The 23,961-nt window shown below is 48.1% G+C and overlaps 1 protein-coding gene and 1 non-coding gene across 5 annotated transcripts in view; one reads left to right on the forward strand and one right to left on the reverse strand.

Moving 5' to 3' along the window:
* Nucleotides 1–23,961, forward strand: part of KATNIP (katanin interacting protein) — a 228,715-nt gene that overhangs the window by 109,741 nt on the left and 95,013 nt on the right. For all 4 annotated transcript variants that reach the window (XM_061153071.1, XM_061153072.1, XM_061153073.1 and 1 more), the window contains 2 exons: nucleotides 1,352–1,619; nucleotides 9,934–10,065. In XM_061153071.1, coding sequence (XP_061009054.1) covers nucleotides 1,352–1,619; nucleotides 9,934–10,065 — 400 coding nt within the window. The remainder of the gene's footprint in view (nucleotides 1–1,351; nucleotides 1,620–9,933; nucleotides 10,066–23,961) is intronic.
* On the reverse strand, nucleotides 3,407–3,479 carry TRNAW-CCA (transfer RNA tryptophan (anticodon CCA)). Its single transcript has one exon. It is a non-coding gene; the product is annotated as a tRNA-Trp (tRNA).

Genomic DNA, 23,961 nt, shown 5'->3' on the forward strand with positions numbered 1-23,961 from the left:
GGTCCCATCACTTCATGGGAAATAGATGGGGAAACAGTGGAAACAGTGTCAGACTTTATTTTCTGGGGCTCCAAAATCACTGCAGATGGTGATTGCAGCCATGAAATTAAAAGACGCTTACTCCTTGGAAGGAAAGTTATGACCAACCTAGATAGCATATTAAAAAGCATAGACATTACTTTGCCAACAAAGGTCCATCTAGTCAAGGCTATGGTTTTTCCAGTGGTCATGTGTGGATGTAAGAGTTGGACTATGAAGAAAGCTGAGCACCGAAAAATTGATGCTTTTGAACTGTGGTGTTGGAGAAGACTCTTGAAAGTCCCTTGGACTTCAAGGAGATCCAACCAGTCCATCCTAAAGGAGATCAGTCCTGGGTGTTCATTGGAAGGACTGATGCTGAAGCTGAAACTCCAATACTTTGGCCACCTGATGTGAAGAGTTGACTCATTGGAAAAGACCCAGTTGCTGAGAAGGATTGGGGGCAGGAGGAGAAGGGGACGACAGAGGATGAGATGGCTGGATGGCATCACTGACTCGATGGACATAGGTTTGAATAAACTCCGGGAGTTGGTGATGGACAGGGAGGCCTGGCGTGCTGCAATTCATGGGGTTGCAAAGAGTGGGACATGACTGAGCGACTGAACTGAACTGAACTGAAAGGCAGCAGTGCTCTCATTGTTTCCAAATTATCCTGGCTCCAGGGATCAATGTTCTGATCACCATAAGTATAGATCTTAATGCTTGATCTCAAGATTGTGAATCCACAGTCTCATGGAGATGAAACACATACAAAAAAATCAAGCAACTGTAGTTGAGAAGTAAATGTTATGATGTTTATCAGTGCGTCTAATCCTTCAGTATACAGGGCTGCCCCCCACAACCATCTGCCAGACATTTTACCACCTGGAATATCAGGATCATTTGGAGACCTTTGGGATTTCGTAGTCAAGGTGTGGTCCCTGGACCAGCAGCATCAGCATCACTTTGTTAGAAATGCAAGTTCTCAGGCCCCATCCATGCCCACTGAATCAGGAACTCAGTGGATGGGACTCCACAATCTGTTTTAACACACCCCCACATCAAAATTGTTACACACACACATGCTTTTAGTGGCATCCTCAGCCTGTGAAACCACAATTAGTACTATAAATGTTGCTCCGTCCAGAAGGGAGTTGCTCGTTGCCCCTTTATTTTTTCATCTTCAAAGTGAGGATGACACATGGGTTGAGATGGTTTTAGTAAATGTTAGGTTGATGGAAATAGTTCTTTGATTCCTGTGATCTATTTTCAAAGGCGTTTTTCCTCAAAGGAACATATTTCATCTTTTCCTTTTCTTCTTGACTTTTGGCAGGAGCTAAGAAAAAGCCTGGAACTTAGTGTCAATCTACAAAGGAAAGAAAAGGATGGTTCCAGTGATGAGTATGACTCTATCGAAGAAGATGTACTCTCTGAGCCGGAGCCCGAGGACCAGGTGCTGGTGGGCTGTCCCAGAGATGACTCCCCTCTTTCCCGAAGGTACTCAGTGCAAAAGGATTTTCCCGAGGACCAAGAGACAGAAGGACGCCTTCCCCAGGGCCCAGACACCCTCGTAGTGCTGGAATTTAACCCGGCTTCCAAAAGTAAGCTCTGTCTTATTCGGCATTTCTTTGCCTTTGATGTCTCTGGATCTAATAGGAGGGCTTAAATTTCCAGCAGTACTTTGATTTCGGCTTTGCGTAGACTATCTCACAGGCCAGGGTGTATATCAGTTCAGGTCTCTGCTGATTGCCAAAGGTGAAGGCTCCCGAAAGCTTACAAATGACCCTGAAATTCCAGATGGTAAATTCTGGCAGATAGTTGTAGGGGGCTGTCCTGTGCACTGTAGGATGTTTATCAGAATCTACACGCCAACCGGCTGATGAAACTGACTTAAGCGAAAGGGACTATTTACTGACTTGAATAACTGAGGAGTCCAGGACTGTGTTGTTGTTATTCAGTCGCTAAGCTGTGTCTGACTCTTTGCCACCCCATGAACTGTAGCATGCCAGGCGCCTCTATCCTCCTCTGTCTCCCGAAGTTTGCTCAAATTCGTGTCCATTGAATTGGTGGTGCGATCTAACCATCTCATCCTCTGCCGCTCCCTTCTGCTCCTGCCCTCAATCTTTCCCAGCATCAGGGTCTTTTCCAATGAGTCAGTTCTTTGCATCAGGTGGTCAAAGTATTGACGCTTCAGCTTCGGCATCAGTCCTTCCAATGAGTGTTCTCGGTTGATTTTCCAGGACTATAGCAAGACTCATACCTCTTCTCCTCTTCCCTCCTCCCCTTCCCTTCTTCCTCTTATCTCTGCCTTCTTTCATCTTGGTACCATTCTTACATGGGTTCTCCACATATAGACACAGAATTGAGACACTGGCTTTACAACTCGATCAGAAAGTGGATTTTTCTTCCTAAAAGCTCCAGAAAAATCCCCCGGCTTGGCTCTTGAACCCATATGGGGTGGCATCTCTGAAGTACTCACTGTGACTCTGATTGGCCAGATCCAGCCAACGGGACTGGGGGTGTGATTGTCACCACCCAAAGCACATGGACAGAGATAGGAGTTTCCAAAGAAAAAATCAAAGAGCATCTGAAGGAGAAGGAAAGCAGATGGGCACCCATGGCAGTGGTCCACTAGCAAAGGCTTTTCAGGAAAGACCCTAGAAGGGACTTCCCTGGTAGCCCAGCGATTAAGACTTCACCTTCCAGTGCCGGGGTTATGAGTTTGATCCTTGGTCAGGGAGCTAAGATCCGACATGCCTTGCAGCCAAAAACAAACAAACAAATATAAAGCAGAAGCAGTGTTGTAACAAATTCAATAAAGACTTTAAAAATGGTCCACATGAAAAAAAATCTTTAAAAAAATAACAAACCCTAGAAGGTAAAGTCAGCAAAACAATTGGTGGGTGGCAGAGAGGGGCCCATCTACAATAGTCCTCGTCTCTGATCCCCAGCTGGCATGGCCTCTGCTTCCTCCTCCCTCTCCATTCTGAGCTCATTTTCCCCAAAAATGGGTGAACGGAAGGAAAGAAATGAGGGGGTGTTTGAAGTCAGGCAGTGAGTGCACTGGTCTGCTCAGGATGCCATAACAGAGTACACAGACCAGAGGTGGCTTCAGCAGTCGCAGTTGTGTATTTTTCACAGTTACGGAGGCTTGGATTCCAAGATTAGGGCATTGGCAAGCTTCATGTCTTCCGTGGCCTCTATCCTTCAATTGCAGATGGCCACCTTTTCCCTGGTCTTCCCTCTGTGTGTTCCTGTGTCTTTTTTTTTTCCCCTATGACCTTATCTTATTTATTTATTTTTATTTGGCTGCATCAGCTCTTCATTAGAGCATGCAATATCTTTAGTTGCACCATGCAAACTCTTAGTTGCTCCATGTGGACTGTAGTTCCCTGACCAGGGATCAAACCTGGGCCTCCTGCATTGGAAGCATAGAATCCTAACCGCTGGATCACCAGGGAAGTCCCCTGTTCTTGGGTCCTATCTCCTCTTCTTATAAGGACACCAGTCATGCTGGATTAGCACCTACTCTAAAGGCCTCATTTTATTAGTACCTTAACTAGCTCTCTAGAGATGCTATCTACAAACACAATCACATTCTGAGTTGCTGGGGATTAGGACTTGACCATATGAGTCTTGGGGGGCACATAATAACAGGCAGATCTGGAAAATCTACACCCCACGGTTGAGGTCTGCAGACAGGAGAACATTTGTCCCTTGGACACGCTCTCTCCTCCTTGCTGGGCTGTTCCCTCCACAGAGATCACTACCTTTCCTTTCCTCCCCACTCTGACCCATGAAACCCAGCTCCTTGCTTTTCCCAGAGGCTGCTTCCTCCAGGAAGACTTCTTGACACTCCCAGCCCGGCCAGCTAGGTTGATGCCTGCTCTGCTCCTGTAACATCATCTGGCCCTGGTCTCCCTGCCCCCAGTTGCCTTTCTTCCCCTCTGGCCTGTGAGCTTTGCCACTAGGGCACAGTCCAGCTCTTCCCCTCCATTGCATCTCCAGCATGCAGCCCTCACCTGGCACATTCAAGTCATTCAGGGAATCTCTGTCAAATAAAGCAAGGACTTATGCCCCTTCTGCCCACCCCCACCCCCACCCCACCTGCTGGGTGGCTCAGACAGTAAAGAATCTGCCTGCAATGCAGGAGACCTGGGTTCAATCCCTGGATCAGGAAGTTCCCTTGGAGGAGGAAATGGCAACCCACTCCACTTCTTGCCTGGAGAAGATCATGGACAGAGGAGCCTGGTGGGCTACAGTCCATGGGGTCACAAAGAGTCAGACACGACTGAGCGACTGACACTTTCACTTTCACTTTCATGCCCCCCTGCTAAAGTGTCTGGTGGTCAGGGTAGTGTTGATGTACTGCTGAGTGAGACCCGTGGGGCTGCATCTGTGCTGTGACTTGTGTTTCCTCCAAGGGGACAGGTGGAGGAAAAGACTATGAAGAGACTGACTGGGCCCCTGCCCTGGAAATGGGGGTTGTGGCAGGGATGGGTGTGGGCATGACATTCGCTTCCAGGTGTGAAAGACCAGGCCACTGAAGGAGAGCAGTTGGACCGCAGGCAGTTTAAGAGTCATTGTTGTTTCGTCCCTAAGTCATGGCCATCTCTGCTACCCCGTGGACTGTAGCCACCCCTGTCTCTGCCCCCAGGCTCCTCTGTCCATGGGATTTCCCAGCAAGAATACTGGAGTGGGTAGCCATTCCCTTCTCCAGGGAATCTTCCTGACCCAGGGATCAAACCTGGGTCTCCTGCATTGCAGGTTGATTCTTTTACTGCTAAGCCACTGGGGAAGCCCTTAAGAGTGATACTTTCCCATAAGTGGAAAGAGAGAGCTTCACTTTTTTGCCATTTTACATTTTTTAACAGATTGCTTGGCAGGCCCCGCATTGACTATGGTGATGTCTGCTGGGGGTAGAGGGCAGCGCACATGCCCCCTACTGCCGCCCTCAGCCACTGCTTTCATCTGCAGCTTCTTAGCCTCAGGAGGAGACAGGCTCCCACAGAGGGGAGCAGGCAGGAGGCCTGTTACAAGGTCCCCCCAGACTCTAGCATGGGATTGGAGTTCTGAGCCACTCCTGAACATTTACTCAAGAGCAGTCAGCAGTAACCTGAAAAGATGTGCCTGGTTCTGGGCTATTCCTTCATTCATCTACTGGGCATGTATCATGGCCCAGGTACTACGCCAGGACAGGACGAGCCCAGTCGTTCTCCTACATCACATAATCCTAGCAGAGAAAACAGACAATAAGTGCATGCGTGCTTAGTTGCTTAGTCGTGTCTGACTCTTAGCGACCCCATGGACTTATAGCTCACTAGGTTCCTCTCTCCTTGGGGATTCTCCAGGCAAGAATATTGGAGTAGATTGCCACGCCCTCCTCCAGGGGATCTTCCCGACCTAGGGATCAAACCTACATCTCTTACATCTCCTGCATTGGCAGGCGGGTTCTTTATCGCTGGTAACACCTGGGAACCCTGACAATTAGCACTTAACCAGATAAATAATAACAATTGCCAGCACTGCGTTGTTACTGATACGAGCCAACCACTATTCCAAGGGCTTTCCATATAATCCCTCATTCAGTCCTCACTACAACCCCAAGGAAAGTCTTGTCATTGCACTTGTCTTGCCGATGGGGAGAAGGAAGCACAGAGATGTCACATAACTCATCCAAGGTCATACAGCCAGGAAGGAGCAGAGCAGAAATGAATCTGCAGCAGTTTGAGCCCAGAGCCTGTGCTCTTAACCTTTCAGTTCAGTTCAGTTCAGTTGCTCAGTCATGTCTGACTCTGTGACCCCATGGACTGCAGCACGCCAGGCTTCCCTGTCCATCACCAACTCCCGGAGTTTACTCAAACTCGTGTTCATTGAGTCGGTGATGCCATCCAACCATCTCATCCTCTGTCGTCCCCTTCTCCTTCTGCCTAAGGCTAAATAAATAAACCGTATTAGATTACAAAGTGATGATTGGGCTTTCAGAAGCCAGTAAGTAATCCCAGGTCCCTCTGTTTCCCCTTCTAAGTTGTGGAACAAATGAGAGATAGCCATGGGATAGATGGGGAGCAAATGATCACCTTTCCAACTGATAGGATTGGTGGCTAGGTAGTACTGACCCTCCTCTGTAGACAAACCCTGGCCCCAGATGCTAATGGCGTCTGGAAGGGGACATTGTGACCTGAGGGCAACCCCTCCCCCCTACCACCCAGAGGGAAGGACTGAGCCCTGATGGCTTCCTGCCCCGACTCTCTCCCACCCCATTCATCCTCCTTGTGAGCAAGGGGCAGTGAGTGAGTGGCATAGAGAAAAGCAGAAGTTATTTTTCCAGTAACTGGAAAGGGGAGAGTTGGGTCAGGGTCAGGGTCAGGTTAGGAATTCAGGGAGGAGGAAAGAATGGTACCCCGATGGTCTTGAAAGTTGTGAATATTATAAAACAGGACACTGGCTGGGGAACCAGGGTCAGAGAAGGATGCCGGTAGCTGGAATGGTGAGCACAGCCCTCTCAGAGGAGGTGATGTTTAAATTGAGACAGGAATGAGGAGAGGGGGGCAGCCATGGGAACAGCATTCCAGGTCCAGGGAGCAGCAAGCATAAAAGGTTTGAACAGGGAAAGAGCTTGGGGTACCTGAGGACAGAGAAAGGGCCAGTGTGGCTGGAGCTGAGTGAGCCTGGGAAAGGAGGGAGGGGCAGGTGGGGAACACGGTACAAAATGAGTGTTCCAGTCTACTTTCCATGAAGACGTGAGGGTTCTGGGGTTGCCCCAAGAGTCTAGTCCTTTGGTGCCCTAGGAAATAGCCTTGTATAGCCTTCTGATGGCCAAGGTAGACCTCCACAACTGCTGGAGGGCCATCTTATGGAGAAGAGGGAGCCGGGAGAAAGGCAATGAAGTGGTTAAGCACGCGTGCATGCTTGGTTGCTCAGTCGTGTTTGACTCTGTGTGACCTCATGGACTGTAGCCCACCAGGCTCCTCTGTCCATGGGATTTCCAAGGCAAGAATACTGGAGTGGGTAGCCATTTCCTTCCCCAGGGGATCTTCCCGACCTAGGGATCAAACCAGGGTCTCCTGCATTGCAGGCAGATTTTCTACCACCTGAGCCACTGGGGAAGCCAAAAGCGGTTAAGGGGAGGGCTCAAATCCTGATTCTATCACTTCCTAGCTCTGTGACCTTGGAAGAATGTTGAACCTCAGAGCCTTAGTCTGCAATAGTATGTATCAGTTTTCTACAGCTGCTGTAGCAAATGAGCAAAACAATGCAAATTTATTATCTTATTCTTGCCTGGAGAGTCCTATGGACAGAGGAGCCTGGTGGGCTGCTGTCCATGGGGTCACACAGAGTCAGACATGACTGAAGCGACTTAGCATGCATGCATGCATTGGAGAAGGAAATGGCAACCCACTCCAGTGTTCTTGCTTGGAGAATCCCAGGGACGGAGGAGCCTGTGGGGTCGCACAGAGCTGGACACGACTGAAGCGACTTAGCAGCAGCAGTTCTGTGGGTCATAAGTGTGATGAGCTAAAATCACAGTGTCAACAGGAGGCTCCAGGGGAGAACCTGTTTCCTTGCCTTTTCCAGCTTTTAGAGCCTGCCGTGTACCTTGGCTCCTGGCCCCTTCCTCCACCTCCAAAGCTGGTACCCTTGCCTCTCTGTGGCTTTCTTCTGTAGTCACATCTCCCTTTGATCCTCCTCATCAGCAGCCCTTTTCCACTTGTGTGTGTTTTATTGTGAAAAATATATGTAACATTCCTTTATTATTATAGCATTCTGTATGTAATATAGTAACATTGTATACATAACATTTCTATTCTTTTACCTTCCTCACCATTTTAAAAAATGTATTTATTTGTTTTTGGCTGCCCTGAATCTTTGTTGCTGCATTCGGAGGCTACTGTCTAATTGCAGTGGCTTCTCTTATTGTGGCCCATGGGCTCAGTTGCCCCATGGCATGTGGAATCTTCCCAGACCAGCGATCGAACCCATGTCCCCTGCATTGGCGAGTGGATTCTTAACCACTGGACCACCAAGGAAGTCCCTTCTTCACTGTTTTTTAGAGCACAGTTTGGTGTCATGAAATAGACTCACACTATATGTAACCAACACCACTGTCTTTCACCAGAAGTTTTTTCATTATCCCAAGCTGAAACTTTGTCCCTCTTCCACTTTTAAGTGAAGTGAGTGAAAGTCGCTCAGTCATGTCTGACTCTTTGTGACCCCATGAACTATACAGTCCATGGAATTCTCCAGGCCAGAATACTGGAGTGGGTAGCCTTTCCCTTCTCCAGGGGATCTTCCCAATCCAGGGATCAAACCCAAGTCTCCTACATTGCAGGCGGATTCTTTACCAGCTGAGCCACAAGGGAAGCCCACTTTTAAAGACCCATGTAATTACATTGGGTCCAGCAGGATAATCCAAGATAACCTCCCTAGTTTAAGGTCAGATGATTAGCACAGTTAATTCCCCTTTGCTTTGTTGCCTAACACATTCACAGCTTTTGGGAATTAGGATGTAGCCAATTTTGAGGTCCGTTATTCTGCCTACTCTCCACTCACTAGGATGGCCGGCCGGGGAAATATATGAGAAAGCGTGTGCCAAAGGCCTGACCCAGTGCCTGGGTCCTCTGGAGGCTGAACTGAATATATGCTAGCTGTCATTCTTACCATCAGCAGCATATTTTCAGCACTTGGGCAGTCAGTCTCCATTTGAGCATTGGCCCTTCTCCTTTCTTCGTCTTGTCTCATTGGACATGGTGGGTTCTGGCTCACACACAGGTCTTCCCTTGGGCCCTGGGTATCAGGACAACCAGGGAGCAGCCACTTCAGAAAGTGTAGAGAAACATATGCCCTTCACAAAGTCAAGAGGGCAATGGCAGAGAGGTTAGTGTAAATCAGACAGACCTCACCCACGTCCCCATTATCTATACCCTCAGCTGCCAAGAATCCCATGGGGCCCTTGATTCTGGGGCTTCCCTCCTTTGGGCCATCACAGACCCCAGGATTTCCTCGGAATTTCAGCAGAAACTTCCCGAGGTTTTCTGCCTTCCCAGGCTGGGGGTTCCCAAGTCCAGGGACTACACTTCTCTCCCTGATTTTTCTCTTTAGTCCATTTAGCCACCTGCCTCGCTGCCCACCGGACTGCTTTCCCGCTTTCCCAAGCATGTCCTCTCATGTTCTTTTTTGTTTAATATTTATTTATTTGGCTGTGCTGGGTCTAAGTTGCAGCACTCAGGATCTTTGCTGTTCGTTATGGCATGTGAACTCTTAGTTGTAGCATGTGGAATCTAGTTTCCTGACCGAGGATTGAACCCGGGGCCCTGCATTGAGAGCGTGGAGTCTTAGCCACCAGGCCACCAGGAAAGTCCCTGTCTTCTCATGTTCTTAAACCTTTGCTGGTTCTAAAACTCTGGAACCACTGTCCCCAAACTTGTGTGCGTGTCCAACTCTTTGCGACCCCAGGGACTCTAGCCCACCAGGCTCCTCTGTCCATGGAGTTCTCCAGGCAAAAATACTGGAGCGGGTTGCCATTTCCTTCTCCAGGGGATCTTCCCCATCCAGGGATTGAACCCGTGTCTCTTGCATCCCCTGCATTGGCAGGGGGGTTCTTTACCACTGCACCACCTGGGAAGCCCCCTCCCCAAACCTGGGTCATGTTCAAACCTTCATAGTTCTTTTGCCAAATTCACAGCCCACTCGTACTCTTTATTTTTTTTTAAGCTGTTATTTAAACCAAAAAACTTATTTTGTTGTCTGTATTATTCACACCTCTAATTCCAAACTAGCATGGTGCCAGAGCAGGGGTTCCATTAATATTTGTTGAATGAATAAGTGAACAGACAAATAAACAGATGCCTGGGCAGAGTGTGCCATCTCTGCTTGCACTCAATGTCTGACATATAAACAATTGTGTTTTTACAGGTAATAAAAAGGAAAGGAATTTGTCTGCTAAGCGGAAGGACAACGCTGAGGTCTTCATTCCCAGCAAACCTGAGCCACACCTGAGTCCCCAGCCCCCAACCATGTTCCCGGATCAAGACAGGGCGTGCTCAAGTAAGAGTTCTGGGGTCCATGATCGGGCTTGGCACTGGGCTGGCATCACTCTCAGTGGGGTGCCATGAAGGAGGAGTCCTTGCCTCATCACCCTCCTTCCCCAGGCGTGAGCTGATCTTTAGCAAATGTATTATTAGTCAAGGTCTCCAGAGAAGGACTTCCCTGGTGGTCCAGCGGTTAAGACTTTGCCTTCCAAGGCAGGGAGTGCAGGTTCTATTCCTGGTCTGGGAACTAAGATCCCACATGCATCGTGGCCCCCCAAAATCAAAACATACAACAGAAGCAGTGTTGTAGTGAATTCAATACAGTTGCATTGACCACATTAAAAATGGTCCACATTAAAAAAAAAAAAAACTTTGAAAAAGAAAAAAGTCTCCAGAGAAACTGAACCAATAATAGGTGTATACACACACACACACACACACACATATAGAGGGAGAAATTTACTTTTTTACTTTTTTTAGAATTAGTTTATTTTATTATTTTTGGTTGTGCTGGGTCTTTGTTGCTGTGTGCGGGCTTCCTCTAGTTGTGGCAAGCCAGGACTATTGGCTTTGACTGAAGAGCTGGACTCTGCACTCTGGACTGAAGGGCTGACTCTGCTCAGTTGAGCGGACACATAAAATTAATGATCATAGTTACTTTCTGGGTCTATAACTAAGATGTGGTTATGACTGAAACTTTCTTTTATTTGTCTTTTTACTTTTAAATGAATTTTCTTACCTTATATAGGTAATGATGTGTGCAGATGATACTACATTCTAAAGGTACAAAGGAGTTTATGATGAAAGATTCATCTGATACCCTTCTAATGAAATCAGGGTGTCTAATGATTGAGTGCGTACCATGAACCAGCCACCACTATAAGCAATTATTATATTTACTATATGTTTACTTATAATGTACTTATATACTTTATATAGTTTATATACGCGTGTGTGCATGCTAAGTCACTTCAGTCGTGTCCAACTCTTTGCGACTGCATGGTCTATAGCACACCAGGCTCCTCTGGCCATGGAATTCTCCAGGCAAGAATGCTGGAGTGGGTTGCCATGCCCTGCTCCAGGGGGTCTTCCCCACCCAGGGATCAAACCCTTGTTTCCAGCATCTCCAGCATTGGCAGGCGGGTTCTTTACCACTAGCCCCACCCAGGCCTGGACCAGTGCACTCCAAGCTTGAAGCTCTTTTCCAAGCAGCTCAGGCAGATGGTAGGAGGTAGAGGAAGGAGCCGCAATCCTTCCACTTACTGAGTGTTTGCTCCCTGCTATGTAAATATTGTCTTGGTTTAGATTCCCCAGAACCAGACTCTGAGATAAGGATTCCAGAACAAGTCATCTAATTGGAAGGTGGTTTCTGGAAGAGGGCTGGAAAGGGAAGGAGCCAAAACTGGCTTCATCACCAAGCAAGGCCACTGGGCAAGTGGAGCACCACTTGGCTGGGGAGCTCCGGGGTTGGGGGGGGGGGGCGGTGCTGAGCAGAAGGCTGCTCCCCATCCCGGGGTGGATGAGGGACCCTCCTTTCAGTCCTGGGTGTGAGCTGTGTTGACCCTCAAGAGCTCTGACTCTGAGGGTCACGGTTGGAGGTCTGGCCAAGGGACTGTGAGCAGGGGGCACCCAGGCATTCACTGATTAACCCTTATCAAGCCCCACCCAGCTGGGAGAAAGCACTATACTAATACAAGACAAGATGTTTTATCTTTTTTTTTCCTTACTTTTATTTTTGGCTGCACTGGGTCTTCATTGCTGCACAGGCTAGTTGTGGGGCGCAGGCTTCTCACTGTGGTGGTTCTTGCTAAGCACAGGCTCTAGGGCTCAAGGGCGGCAATAGTTGTGGCTCTCGGGCTTAGTTGCTCTGCAGCAGGTGGAATCTTCCCAGACCAGGAATCAAACCCATGTCCCCTGCATTGGCTGGCAGATTCTTAACCACTGGACCACCAGGGAAGTCCAAGACAAGGCGTTTTAGCTAGCAAGTGATAAAAAGAGTGGACTGAAGGGAAAGCGTCTACATCAATCCATGTAAATGAACTTCTGAAGGTGGTGTGATCACTGGGCGCAGCCGGACCCAGTGATTAAAATGTGTCAGCAGTCTGCCTCTCCCCGCCTCCCGCCTCAGCTTTCTCCTTTTTGCCCTTCATTCTCAGAAAAGCTCTTAGAGGTGGTGAGAGGGCCACCAGCAGCTCTGGGCTGACAGCCCACCAGCCCAGCAACCCTGGCAGAAAACAGACCTGGCAGATTCTGCAACCTGACCACCTGGTACAAATCCTGCCCTTCGGCCTACCAGCTCTGTGACCTTGGGCAGGTTACTTAACCTCTCTGGGCCTCCTTTGCCCATCTCTCAAGTGGAGATAAGAATAGCACTCTGGGGCTTCCCTGGTGGCTCAGTGGTAAAGAATCTGCCTGCCAATGCAGGAGATATGGGTTGAACCCTTTAATCTGTGAAGATTCCACATGCCTCGGAGTAACCACACTCCACAACAAGAGAAGCCATCGCAATGAGAAGCCTGGGCACCACAGTTAGAGGGTAGCCCCCACTCACAGCAACTAGAGAAGAGCCCGTGCAGCCATAAAGACCCAGCTCAGCCTAAATAAATAAAATTTTTTTTTTAAAAAGAAGAGCACTCTGCCCTGAGGGTCACTATAAGGATTAAAAGGCTGGATGGAGAGTCAGCTTAGAGGAGCACCCGGCTCAAAGCAAGCCCTTGCTCAAGGTCAGCTGGTGGAGAGTGTAACAATTCCTGGGCTGTTGTTCCTTCTACACCCCGACTGGCTCCACTGACCGCTGCTCAACTCGACAGGGCTCCAGTCTGTACTGCTGGTGTTCACTCCACATGAAAAATTAATAACGGCTTTTAAATTTCTCCAGAACAAGGTGTTAAATGAAACCAAAGGTAGCGTGCCATTGTGTAGGAACCTTCCAGAGACCCTGGTAGAGTGGGAGCAGCATGGGGTGGGTGGTCAAGCACCCTTCCTGATTGCCTACTGGGCTCACTGGGACCGCCCTCCTTCTTGTGTGGGCTGCGATCACTAGATATTTACATTTCTGGGTAATACAATGAAGAGCCAGCACTTATAAACCCCTGAATCAGCTCCCAGGCTGTGTTTTGTACCACACATGTTAATCTTACATTTAATCACCCAAACAATCCTGTGTAGTAGGTACTGCTATGATCAACACTATTATACAGAGAAAACCCAGACACAGAGAGGTTAAGGAATCTTAAAAACCTGGCGCAGAGGGGGTCTATCCCTGACCACTCTATCGCATGGCCCCTCATGTGCCAACGAAACTGCTCTTGGCTTGCAACACACCTATATCCGCCTAGTCCTAAACAATGAGATACCTAAAGGCTACTGATTGGAGTCACTTGGTCTATTTTTTCTAATATTCAGTAATATAAATATATAACAATATTTTTAAAATATTTCTTTACTTATTTATTTGGCTGCTTTATTTCTTAGTTGTGGCATGCAGGCTTAATTCCCTGTGGCATGTGGGATCTTAGTTCCCTAACCAGGGCTTGACCCTGTGTCCCCTGCATTGGAAGGTGGATTCTCAACTACTGGACCACCAGGGAAGTCCCCTAACTGTTATTATTTTTAAAGTTAAACCACGTATCAAGTAAAGTCATTTTGAATACTGTATTCGTTTCCTAGGCTGTTGTGACAAAGTACCAAGATCTAATTGGTTTAAACAATAGAAAGTTATCATCCCATTTCTGGAGGTTGGCAAGTCCAAAATCAAGGTGTCAGCAGGACTGCGTTCCTTCTGAAAGCACTAGAGATGAATCTGCTCCAGGCTTCTCTCTGCCTTCTGATAGTTCCTTGCTCTGTGACAACATAACTCCAACTTTCACTGTGTGCTTTCCCGTTACACATCTGTCTCTGGGTTCAAGTTTACTCTTTTTATAAGGACACTGGTCATGTTCGATTGAGGCCCACCCTAATGACCTCATCTTAACCTGGTCATCAGCAAAGACCCTATTTCCAAGTAAGGTGACATCCACAGGTCCTAGGGGTTTGTCTTCAACAAGTCAACAGGTAACACATACCTTGATGTGTAGCATTTTGAGAAGTCGAGCTTCATCAATTATTTATAATCTGCCTTTCTCCAGGAAGTTCTGACATGACAAACTGGGTAGTGCAAGAAGACTTTAACAAATATGTAAGGAAATGAAGGTAAAGGGAACACAAGAGTCAGAACAATAAGGTGACACCAGGGGGTAAACAAATGAATGCCTGAGGCCGGGGTTCACAGTCGTGACTGTGAGCTTCCTGGCCACCGTGGCAAAGAAGCATGCCTTTGCATAAACAGTGGGTCCATCTGATAAATATCAGATTACCAGCTGTCCCTGGTACTTGGTTCTTAGCTTGTCCCATTGATTCCCTTAAAGAGGACACTGAGGTGGTGGAATCCTCATTTTCAACAGATTTGGAGCTCAGCCTTTATCTGATAAATGTGCATGCTCCTACATAAGCCAAATTTGAAGAAAAGGAAGTTGAAAACCATAGTGTTGTACCACCCTCACACTGAAATGGGATGATATTGGAACCACTTGTCACACAAGGATGAGGTCCTAAAGGTCAAAGAAGTATAGGTGCCAAATCTACCCTTGAAATCCCTCCAACTGATGATCAAGTGTAGCATATATGCAGCTCTATCTAGAAAACCCCATACAGACACATTATCTTTCCTTAAGCCCAAGAGAGTCGTTGCTCCTCCAGAGTGGAGACAACCATAGCTTCTTGGCTGAGCCCCAGAAGAAGCAGTTGGATATGTTTAGAGCCTGGGTTGTAGGAAGAATGTGTTTTTAAGCACTGGCATTATGCTGAGGTACCTGGGATGTCCATGCCTCCAGAGGCACAGGACCTTGACTTGCCGCAAGGACAGAAGAATCAAACCCACTTACCCGCTTCCAAGAAAAATCTGTACTGCTTAGATGCTTTACTTTCTGTTTGTGGGGGTATGTCTTTTGTGAGGGGCATACAGAATCAGCCTTTTTATGTCTTCTGGTGAATTGAACCTTTTATCACCATGTATTGTCTCTTTTTCACTCTAAGAATGCTTTTGTCTTTAAGTCAACCAGCTTTCTTTTGGTTAGTGTTTATGTGGTGCATTTTTTTTTAATCTTCTTCTATGTGGTACATCTTTTTTCATCCTCTTATTTTCAGACTTTCTGCATCCTTACACTGGGGTTTATCTCTTATAAACAACATGTAATTGGTTTTTATTTTTATCCTCCAACAATCTATGTGTTTTAATGGGCACATTTAGTCCATTTACATTTAATGTAATTGCTGATAGATTTGATTTTAAATTTACCGTCTTATTGTTTGTTTTTATTTGTTCCGCCTGTTTTATGTTCCTCTTTCCTCTCCTTTCTTGCCCTATTCTGAACTGATTACTTTATATTATCCCTCTTTTTTCTTCTCTATTAGCTTGTTAGTTATACATTCTTTTATTATTCTTTAGTCATTACCAGAGATTGCAACATGCATTCTTGACTTATTAACGTCTCCTTTAAATTAGCAAGTTTACTGCTGCTCATTCCGTGGAGACTCTACAAGTCTAACTTCATTTACCCCTCTCCAAAATTAAATGCTATTATTGTCATGCATTTTAATTCTCTGTAAATATTAAACCTCACCAGACATCATCATTATTATTACTGTTCTTGTTACAATAGTCAGTCGTAATTTGGATTTGCTTATATTGTTAACCTTTGTGTGCCCTTCACTCCTGGCTACTTCTGGGTCACCCTGACTCTCAGGCTGGAGCCCCAAGTCCGTCACCAGCTCTGTTCAGTTTCTCGGCTTTGCAGCAGCTCTTAGAATCAGCAGCACCTTGAGGGGAAGCGTTTCCCAGGTGCTGCGCTCACCTCTGTGGGTTTCTCGTCTCCTGCCTTATTCACTCTCCATGCCTTCAAACAGATTTCTCTTTATAAACAGATTTTCATAATACTATTTGGTCCAGGTTTTCTGCTTGTGATCCAGGGATGGGTTGGTCTGGATTAGCTAGCTAGCTAGCCATTACCATAAGTGTAACCTATGGCCTGCACTCTTAAAAGAGTTATTTCTCTCCTTGCCCCTTTATCTTTGGCCAAAGCCATAAAATTGAATTTGTGTCAATTAAATGTACATATGAGGCAACTCCACGAGAGTTTAATTCCTCTCTATCACTATAATTATGCCTGCTTCTAATGAAAGGGTCTCATGTCTTGGATTACTTTGGTCTCGATCAAATAGCCTTCCAGGAAAGGACCTGTTGTCTTGTTGCAGGTGAGAGAACATTAGTCTTTAATGTAGAAAGTTTACTGTCCAAGGTGTCAGAGTGCTTTAGGGAAGTGATATATCTGAACCACTTTTCCCAGACAAGCTGCCAACGTAGAAATAAAGTAACACCCCTCAACACGAGTGAATTAGAAGACCCTGACGGCCCTGCCGTTAGCATTGCTGTCAAGAAGACCTGCTGCAGAAAGACCATTCTGCCAAAGTCCAGCATCTCATAACACGTGTCAGTGTTCACTATTAACAGCAAGGGTCAGAAATCCAAATCGGCTGAAGCAACAAAGGAAAATGTATTGCTCACAGATCTGAAAGGTCTGGGACTATGGTTTGGCCTCAGGCATGGTGGGATCCAGGTGTTCAGATGATTCCATCACCAGGAAGGTGTTTCTTCATCACTTACTCTACTCTCCTCTAATCCAGTGCATCTCAGACTTGAACATGTATCAGAATTATTTGCTAAATAAGCAAACTAACACCCCAGTTTCTAATTCAGTGCATCTAGGGTGGAACATAAATGTTTTCAGTCTTAGTAAGTTCCAGGTGATACTGATTTTACTGCTCCAGGGACCACACTTTGGGAACCACATCTGTAGTCTCAGGCATGGCCCAGAGACGGTCCCTGGTGTCTCCTCTGCCTAATAGTCCCAGCAGAGTCCAAGAACCAGCTCTCCCCTGAACTGATCTCTAAACTCCACAGTCAGGGAGAGGCACCTGTTTCCTTGTGGGCCCAGGCAGGGCCAGGAGTGGGGGTAGATGTGGTTGCCTCCAAACCGTGTGGACTGAGAGGCTGGGGAAGAGGTGGTTCCCTGAAGGAAAACATGGGTGCCATGAAGGCCACTGTCTCTGGAGCCTGAAAGCAACGGCTGCTCATTTCATATAAAAATTAACCACACAGGACATTTTGCTACAAATTCTTCAGAGGCCAGGTACGGAGCAAAGGACTGTAATATGCAAGAGGAAAGAGCAGAAGTTGCTTGGTCGGTGATGAGATGGGGGCTGACACCTTCCTTGAACATCATTAAAAATCATGTGCATTCCTGAGCTCACGAAGAGACAGCAGCGGAAAGATGAGTGTCAAGGGCTGCAGAGAGCATCTGCCCCTAGAGGCCTCCAAACAAGCTTTAGAGATGAGACGAGCACAGGCTTTGACAAGCCAGGTGTATCAGCTATCTCCTGCTGCCTGACAATCCCCTGCATGCTGTCGTGGCTGCAAGCAACAATGCTTTTTATTATTGCTGCGGGTGGACTGGCTGGTTCCATAGTGAGCTAGTGGGCTGGGTGGTCTCACGTGGCCTCACTCACAGTGTCTGGCAGGCCCCCTGGCCCGAGGACCTCAGCTGGGACAGTTTGTCTCTGCTCCATGTGGTCTCATTATCCAGCACCTGGGGGTCTCTAGGCAGCCAGAGAGGACACGCCTCAGCGTGTAAGTTCTTTTTAAAGGATCTGCTCAGTCGTGACTGTGAAGGACCTGTTGGCCAAAGGAAGTCACCAGGCCAAGCCCAGCTAGAGAAATAGGCTCCGGCTACCTCTTGATGGGGGGCTTGCCAAGTGGTGCTAGTGGTAAAGAACCCGCCTGCCAATGCAGGAGACCTAAGAGACCCAGGTTTGATCCCTGGGTCAGGAGGATCCCCTGGAGGAGGATATGGAGCCCACTCCAGTATTCTTGCCTGGAGAATCCCCATGGACAGAGGAGCCTGGCAGGCTGCAGACCATGGGGTTGCAGAGTCGGACGTGACTGAGCAACTGAGCAAGCGCTCACCTCTTGATGGAGGGTGTTGGCAGTGTCACAGCGCAACGTGGCAAGTTGCATGTGGGAGTCATTTGTGGTCATCTGTCCCGGTCTCCTGCACTATGGGAATGGGAAGCAGGTAACTGGATGAGGCTGTGTGTGCATGCTCAGTGAGTCAGGTTAAAACGCATAGACGCTCTGGAGCATTCAGATGTCAGCGATCCTCCCAGCAGGCAGCCCCCATTCCCCTCCAGGTTGGGTTTCAGAGGGAGTGTGGGCAGCTCAAGACAGAACGGGTCTAAGTCAGCCATTTCCCTGGACCTTTCACCATACACATCACGCAGTTGCCAGGCTGACGGGCACGTGACCACCACTGTGGAAGCTGGAGGTCCAATGCCCTGCCTACAGGGGGCGCCCCTCCCCACCTCATAGCTGCCACGTAGGTATGCCAGCAAGGGCTGTCAGATCACATGACTTTTCAAGAGAGACCAGGAATCCCGATTTTCACGTGGATTTCCTCTTTTTTTTTTTTTTTAATTTATTTTAACTTAACATCTGTTTCCAATTACAAAAGACACTCAACACAATCTATAGGCTTGCCTCAGCCATTGGGCTTCGAGTCTATGAGCTCTACACTAGACCTCTGTGATTCTCGGATATAATATTTGCCATTTCATCGGATTCCCAGCTGACCTCAAAGACCCCTTGCCTGTGGGAAGGGGTCATTTTGCTAAGACTCTGAATCGTTGAGTCATAGCCGGCGGGTGGGGAAAAGCCGCCTGGCTGGAAAGCTGACCGGACAGCCCGTGTCCTCACATCTTCTTTGTGACATGTGCTGCATTCACGGTAAATCTCCTGAGCTGATACACTCTTTTGTTTCCAGAGATGAAAGCCAAGTTCTAGCGAAGCGAGGAGAAAGTGCAGTTCACAGAAGAGGGGTAGTTTTCAAGCAGAAAAGAGCAGCTTTGGGATAAATTTAAATGTACCATTTGGCTTTTGCTGGTGGCACTGATCTATTGTGTGAATAAATCCACTGTTCTCCACAGCTGTGATGAGAATAAATCCACCCTCATGTGGGGCTCAGGCCGGTGCAGAAACAGCTCACCCAAGCGAGCAAGGGGAACTTCCAACGGAGTCAAAAGGCAGCACCCTCGTGTGCAATGAGGAAATGCAGTCTACACAGCCCGGCAGTGGGGGTGTGAATCAGGAGGACGTGGGCACTGTGTACACGTTTCTGGGCAGCTATGGGTGGGGAGAACTCAGGTAGTGGAGCTGCGGCATTGACCTTCACTGGGAGAAAGGCTGATTTAATTTTTAAAAGCATGTTCTTAGCATAATATGACTCAAAGGGCGCAGGCAGAACCCAACAACCATGTTGTCGCAGGAGCATTCCCCAAGACACTCAGGGCAGATGGGTTTGTGCAGATAAAACCGGACCCTGCATGAAGAAAATGCCTTCCTGATTATCCTTTTCCAAGAAGAGGCAAGTGTAAGGTTACAGATAATTATCTTAGATGCGCAGTTCCACCCCAGCCCCAGGTCACTGAGATGTAAGAGGAGGAGGCTTTTGCCCACGTGGTGGTGCTGGTTTACTCACTCAGTTGTATCCAACTCTTGCCACCTCTTAGACTGCAGCCCGCCAGGCTCCTCTGTCCATGGAATTTCCCAGGCAAGAACACTGGAGCAGGTTGCCATTTCCTTCTCCAGGGGATCTTCCCAACCCAGGGATCAAACCCGGGTCACCCACAGTGTAGGCAGATTCTTTACCTTCTGAACCACCCGGGAAGCCCCATATAGTGACAGTAAAAAGGCATGGGCCACCAGGTAGTGGCTCTTTTTTGACTGACTTTGTAAGTGTTCTAAGCAGGAAATGGAGGAGGAACTTCTGGGAGAATGGATACTTGTGTTATGTATGGCTCAGTCCCTTTGATGTCCACCCGGAAGTATCACAACACTGTTCATTGGCTATGTGTATGTGTATTCAGTCGCTCAGTCATGTCTGACTCTTTGCAGCCCCGTGGACTGTAGCCTGGCAGGTTCTTCTGCCCATGGAATTTTCTAGGCAAGAATACTGGAGTAGGCTGCCATTTTCTATTCCATCATTGGCTATACTTCAATACGAAATAAAAGGTTTAATAAGGAAAAGTCACAAACATCCAAAAAAAAAAAAAAAAGAAGGAACTTATGAGTCTCCCAGGTTCTCCTTATTCTTATACTGCCAGAATCTCGCACTGACACTGGGGTTTGTACCCCTAGATCAGAGTGTTGATGTGTTTGTTTAACTGTACACAAGCTCTTCAGCCCTTATTTATGGGGTCTTCTCTAGGATCTGAAGGGACCTTGAATTTCTCAGCTCTGCTTTATTGCAGATGATGAAGGGAATAATATGTTTTAATGACATTCGCAGATACTGAGATTGACAAGGTTCAGAGTTGAAATCATTTTCCATCCATCCATAGCGCCGGGAACCAGGGTGTAGCATTAAACAGGTAGGCGTGGCCTCTTGGAGTAGCAGGAGGCCTCTAAGGCTTAGGTGGCCTCGGGGTCCCATGAGAGCCCAGCTGAGACCTGTCCACCCCTGCTGCTCACCAGACTTCCCCTCACTCCCCAGCCCAGCCCCCGTGCCATTCCGCAGTGTGCCAAACCCCGCTCACCACAAGGCCTTGGCACCTGCTGCCCCCTTGACCTAAAAAGCCTCCCCATCTGGATATTCACAAGGCTCACCACTTTCAGGTCTCCGCTCAGATGTCACCTTCCCTGACTGAGGGTCTGAAATGGTTTCCTTCCCCTCCTGTCATCTCCAGCCTTGACCCCGCTTGATTTTCCTCCCAGCACACGTTACCTACTGCCGGCGTGTCCTGTGTACTGATCCATGTCTGTCTCTGCCTGGTGACTGGGAGGTCTGTGAGGATGGGATGTGCCTGTTCACCCACGTCTGTACCCCCCCCCCCCCCACTCAGACCAACATCTCATCTCACAGTGAAGTGACAGTTGAGAGCCTGTGGCATTAATGCCTTTCGGGGAACCCATTTCTGCTTCAGCTCCCTGTGGGGTGAGGGTGCATTGATGCTTCAGGATTCCTCAGTTCCAGTTCCAGAGGAGCCAACAGCCGTGCCTTCCTTTCACCCTCTTTTCCATCCCCCAGCTGCTTCAGGGATCTGCGTGAGGAAGATCCCAGTGGCCTCAGCACACCCCCTGGACCCACCGTGTTTCCATATCAATGAGGGTCCCCACCTTCATCAGCTTGTTAAATCAGCTCCTTCCAGCTCTTACCTGCTCATCCCTCGAGGGGCAGAGCAGGCCGAGTAGTCGATAAGAAAGGAAAACAGTTAAAGCAGCCTTGACCAGCGAGACTGGAATCCCCGGTCACGTTGCCAGCAGTGCTTACCGTCTGTCCCCAGGAGCAGCACTGGAGCCACGGCAAGAGTCCATCAGAGTCAGAGAATGACCCACCGCCGCTATCGTCCAGGCCAGCCTGCCACCCGAAAGCCCACAAAGGTTCCTTTGGGTGTCCTTGACTTTCCTGGGGGAGTAGCTTGGACTTGCCATGACCTGTATCAGACCAGCCCTTGAGTTCTGTTGGCTTTCATGTTTCCTAAAAACTGGAATATGAACAAATACAATTTAGGGTTCAGTTCAGTTGCTCAGTCGTGTCTGACTCTTTGTGACCCCATGGACTGTAGCATACGAGGCTTCCCTGTCCATCACTAACTCCCAGAGCTTGCTCAAACTCATGTCCATCGAGTTGGAGATGCCATCCAACCATCTCATCCTCTGTCATTGCATATAAATTTCTGATTCTAGCTTTTCTTTGGAAAAAAAAGTTGGCAACACTAGAAGCACAGCACTATCTATCTGGCAGGTGTTGGCTGGAGCTTGGTGGTGACTCGGCTCTTCCTCCCCCATCTCCCCCACTCCCTCATTCTTCCCCCACCCCCCAAATTCAGTCTCAATCACTCAGAGTACCTGCTTCAGTTCCCCAGACATTCACATTCAGAGCCCCTCTACTGGATGCCTGGTAGACATTGGTGTCCCCTCCTCTTAGCTGAGCTTTTCCACCAGCCCAATGGCAACCCACTCCAGTATTCTTCCTGGAGAATCCCATGGACAGAGGAGCCTGGTGGGCTGCAGTCCATGGGATCACAAAAGAGTCAGGCATGACTGGACAAGCACGCATGTGCCACACCTCTTCCATCAGCCCAGTATCTGGCTCTCCTGGAAGCCACCCCAGTAGAGCTGCTGTGTGATTCTTTCCCTCTCCAGTCAAAGCCATTCTTGATGTTGCTACTTGAACTCTCATTTAGATGCAAAATCTAACAGAATATAGCAGGAGGGTAAAGGGCTCCAGCTGAATCTTTGGTAATCATGGGTGCCTGTTTACTGAGGTCATGGGGATTGAAGGCTGCTGGTTTTTAACAAGTCTTTGCACCAGGCCATATATATATATATATATGTATAGTCCATTTAGTCAAAGTAGGGGTTTTTCCAGTAGTCATGTACTGATGTGAGAGTTGGACCATAAAGAAGACTGAGCGCCAAAGAATTGATGCTTTTGAACGGTGGTGCTGGAGAGGACTCTTGAGAGTCCCTTCAACAGCAAAGAGATCAAAGCAGTCAATCCTAAAGGAAATCAACCCTGAATATTCATAAGAAAGACTGATGCTGAAGGTGAAGCTCCAGTACTTTGGCCACCTGATGCAAAGAGCTCACTCATTGGAAAAGACCTTGATGCTGGGGAAGATGGAAGGCAGGAGGAAAAGTGGACGACAGAGGATGAGATGGTTGGATGGCATCACCAACTCAATGCACCTGAGTTTGAGCAAACTCTGGGAGATGTTGAAGGACCAGGAAGCTTGATGTGCTGCAGTTCATGGGGTCGCAGAGTCGGACACGACTTAGCGACCGAACAACAACAAAACCCCAGAGAATTCCTACATTTTAATTCCCAGTTATTTGGTTATAAGCCAACGTTAAAGTCAACCCTTGATACTACTGTTTTTTTGTGGATTTTTTTTTTTTTTTTTTTTTTTTTTTTTTTGTGGCTGCACTGAGTCTTCATTTCTGCCCACGAGTCTTGGGAAGCAGGGGCTACTCTTCATTGCAGTGCACAGGCTTCACTCACTGCAGTGGCTTCTCCTGTTGCAGAGAGGGCTCTAGGGCACGCAGGCTCAGTAGTTGTGGAACACGGGCTTAGTTACTCCTTGGTGTGTGGGATCTTCCCAGATCAGGGGTCAAACCCATGTTCCCTGCATTGGCAGGTGGAGTCTTAACCACTAGACTACCAGGGAGGTCTGGAGACTATTGTTAAGGGGTGCCATCCAGTTGCCTATGTTGAATTCACATCTCTAGCCCAGACCACCCTCCCAAACTTCACACTCATGTGTGTGTACAGGCCAACAGGACAGCTCCACCCTGATGCCAATCACATCTCTTGGTTCCAAGCTGCCGTTGCTCTTCTCTTCCAAACCTGCTCCTCCCACAGCCTTCCCCAGCTCAACCAAGAGCAAGCCCATCATCCACTCCCTCAGACCAGTCTTGGAGTCATCCTTGACTCCTCTCTTTCTGTACCCACCACGTCTACTCTGGCCGGAAATCCTGTTGGCTCCATCTGTAACATACATGCAGAAACTGACCATACTCTGTGTCCCACCCCCACTGGACAGCTGCGGGAGCCCGGCCCCTCTGCTTTCCCCTTCACCTTCCTTCATTCTTGTCTCCACTCAGCACCTAAGTCAGATCAGGTCCCCTGATCTAGAGCCTTCCGTGTCTCCTCAGTTCTCTCAGAGTTATGACCTTACAGCGTCCTCCAAGGCCCTGTGTGACCTGTCCTCCCCACCCCTTCTCAGGCCTCTCACTTCACGCTGGTGTGTGGACCACACTTCC

Source organism: Dama dama, chromosome 10, assembly GCF_033118175.1.
Source record: "Dama dama isolate Ldn47 chromosome 10, ASM3311817v1, whole genome shotgun sequence".
In the NCBI taxonomy this organism is placed as follows: domain Eukaryota; kingdom Metazoa; phylum Chordata; class Mammalia; order Artiodactyla; family Cervidae; genus Dama; species Dama dama.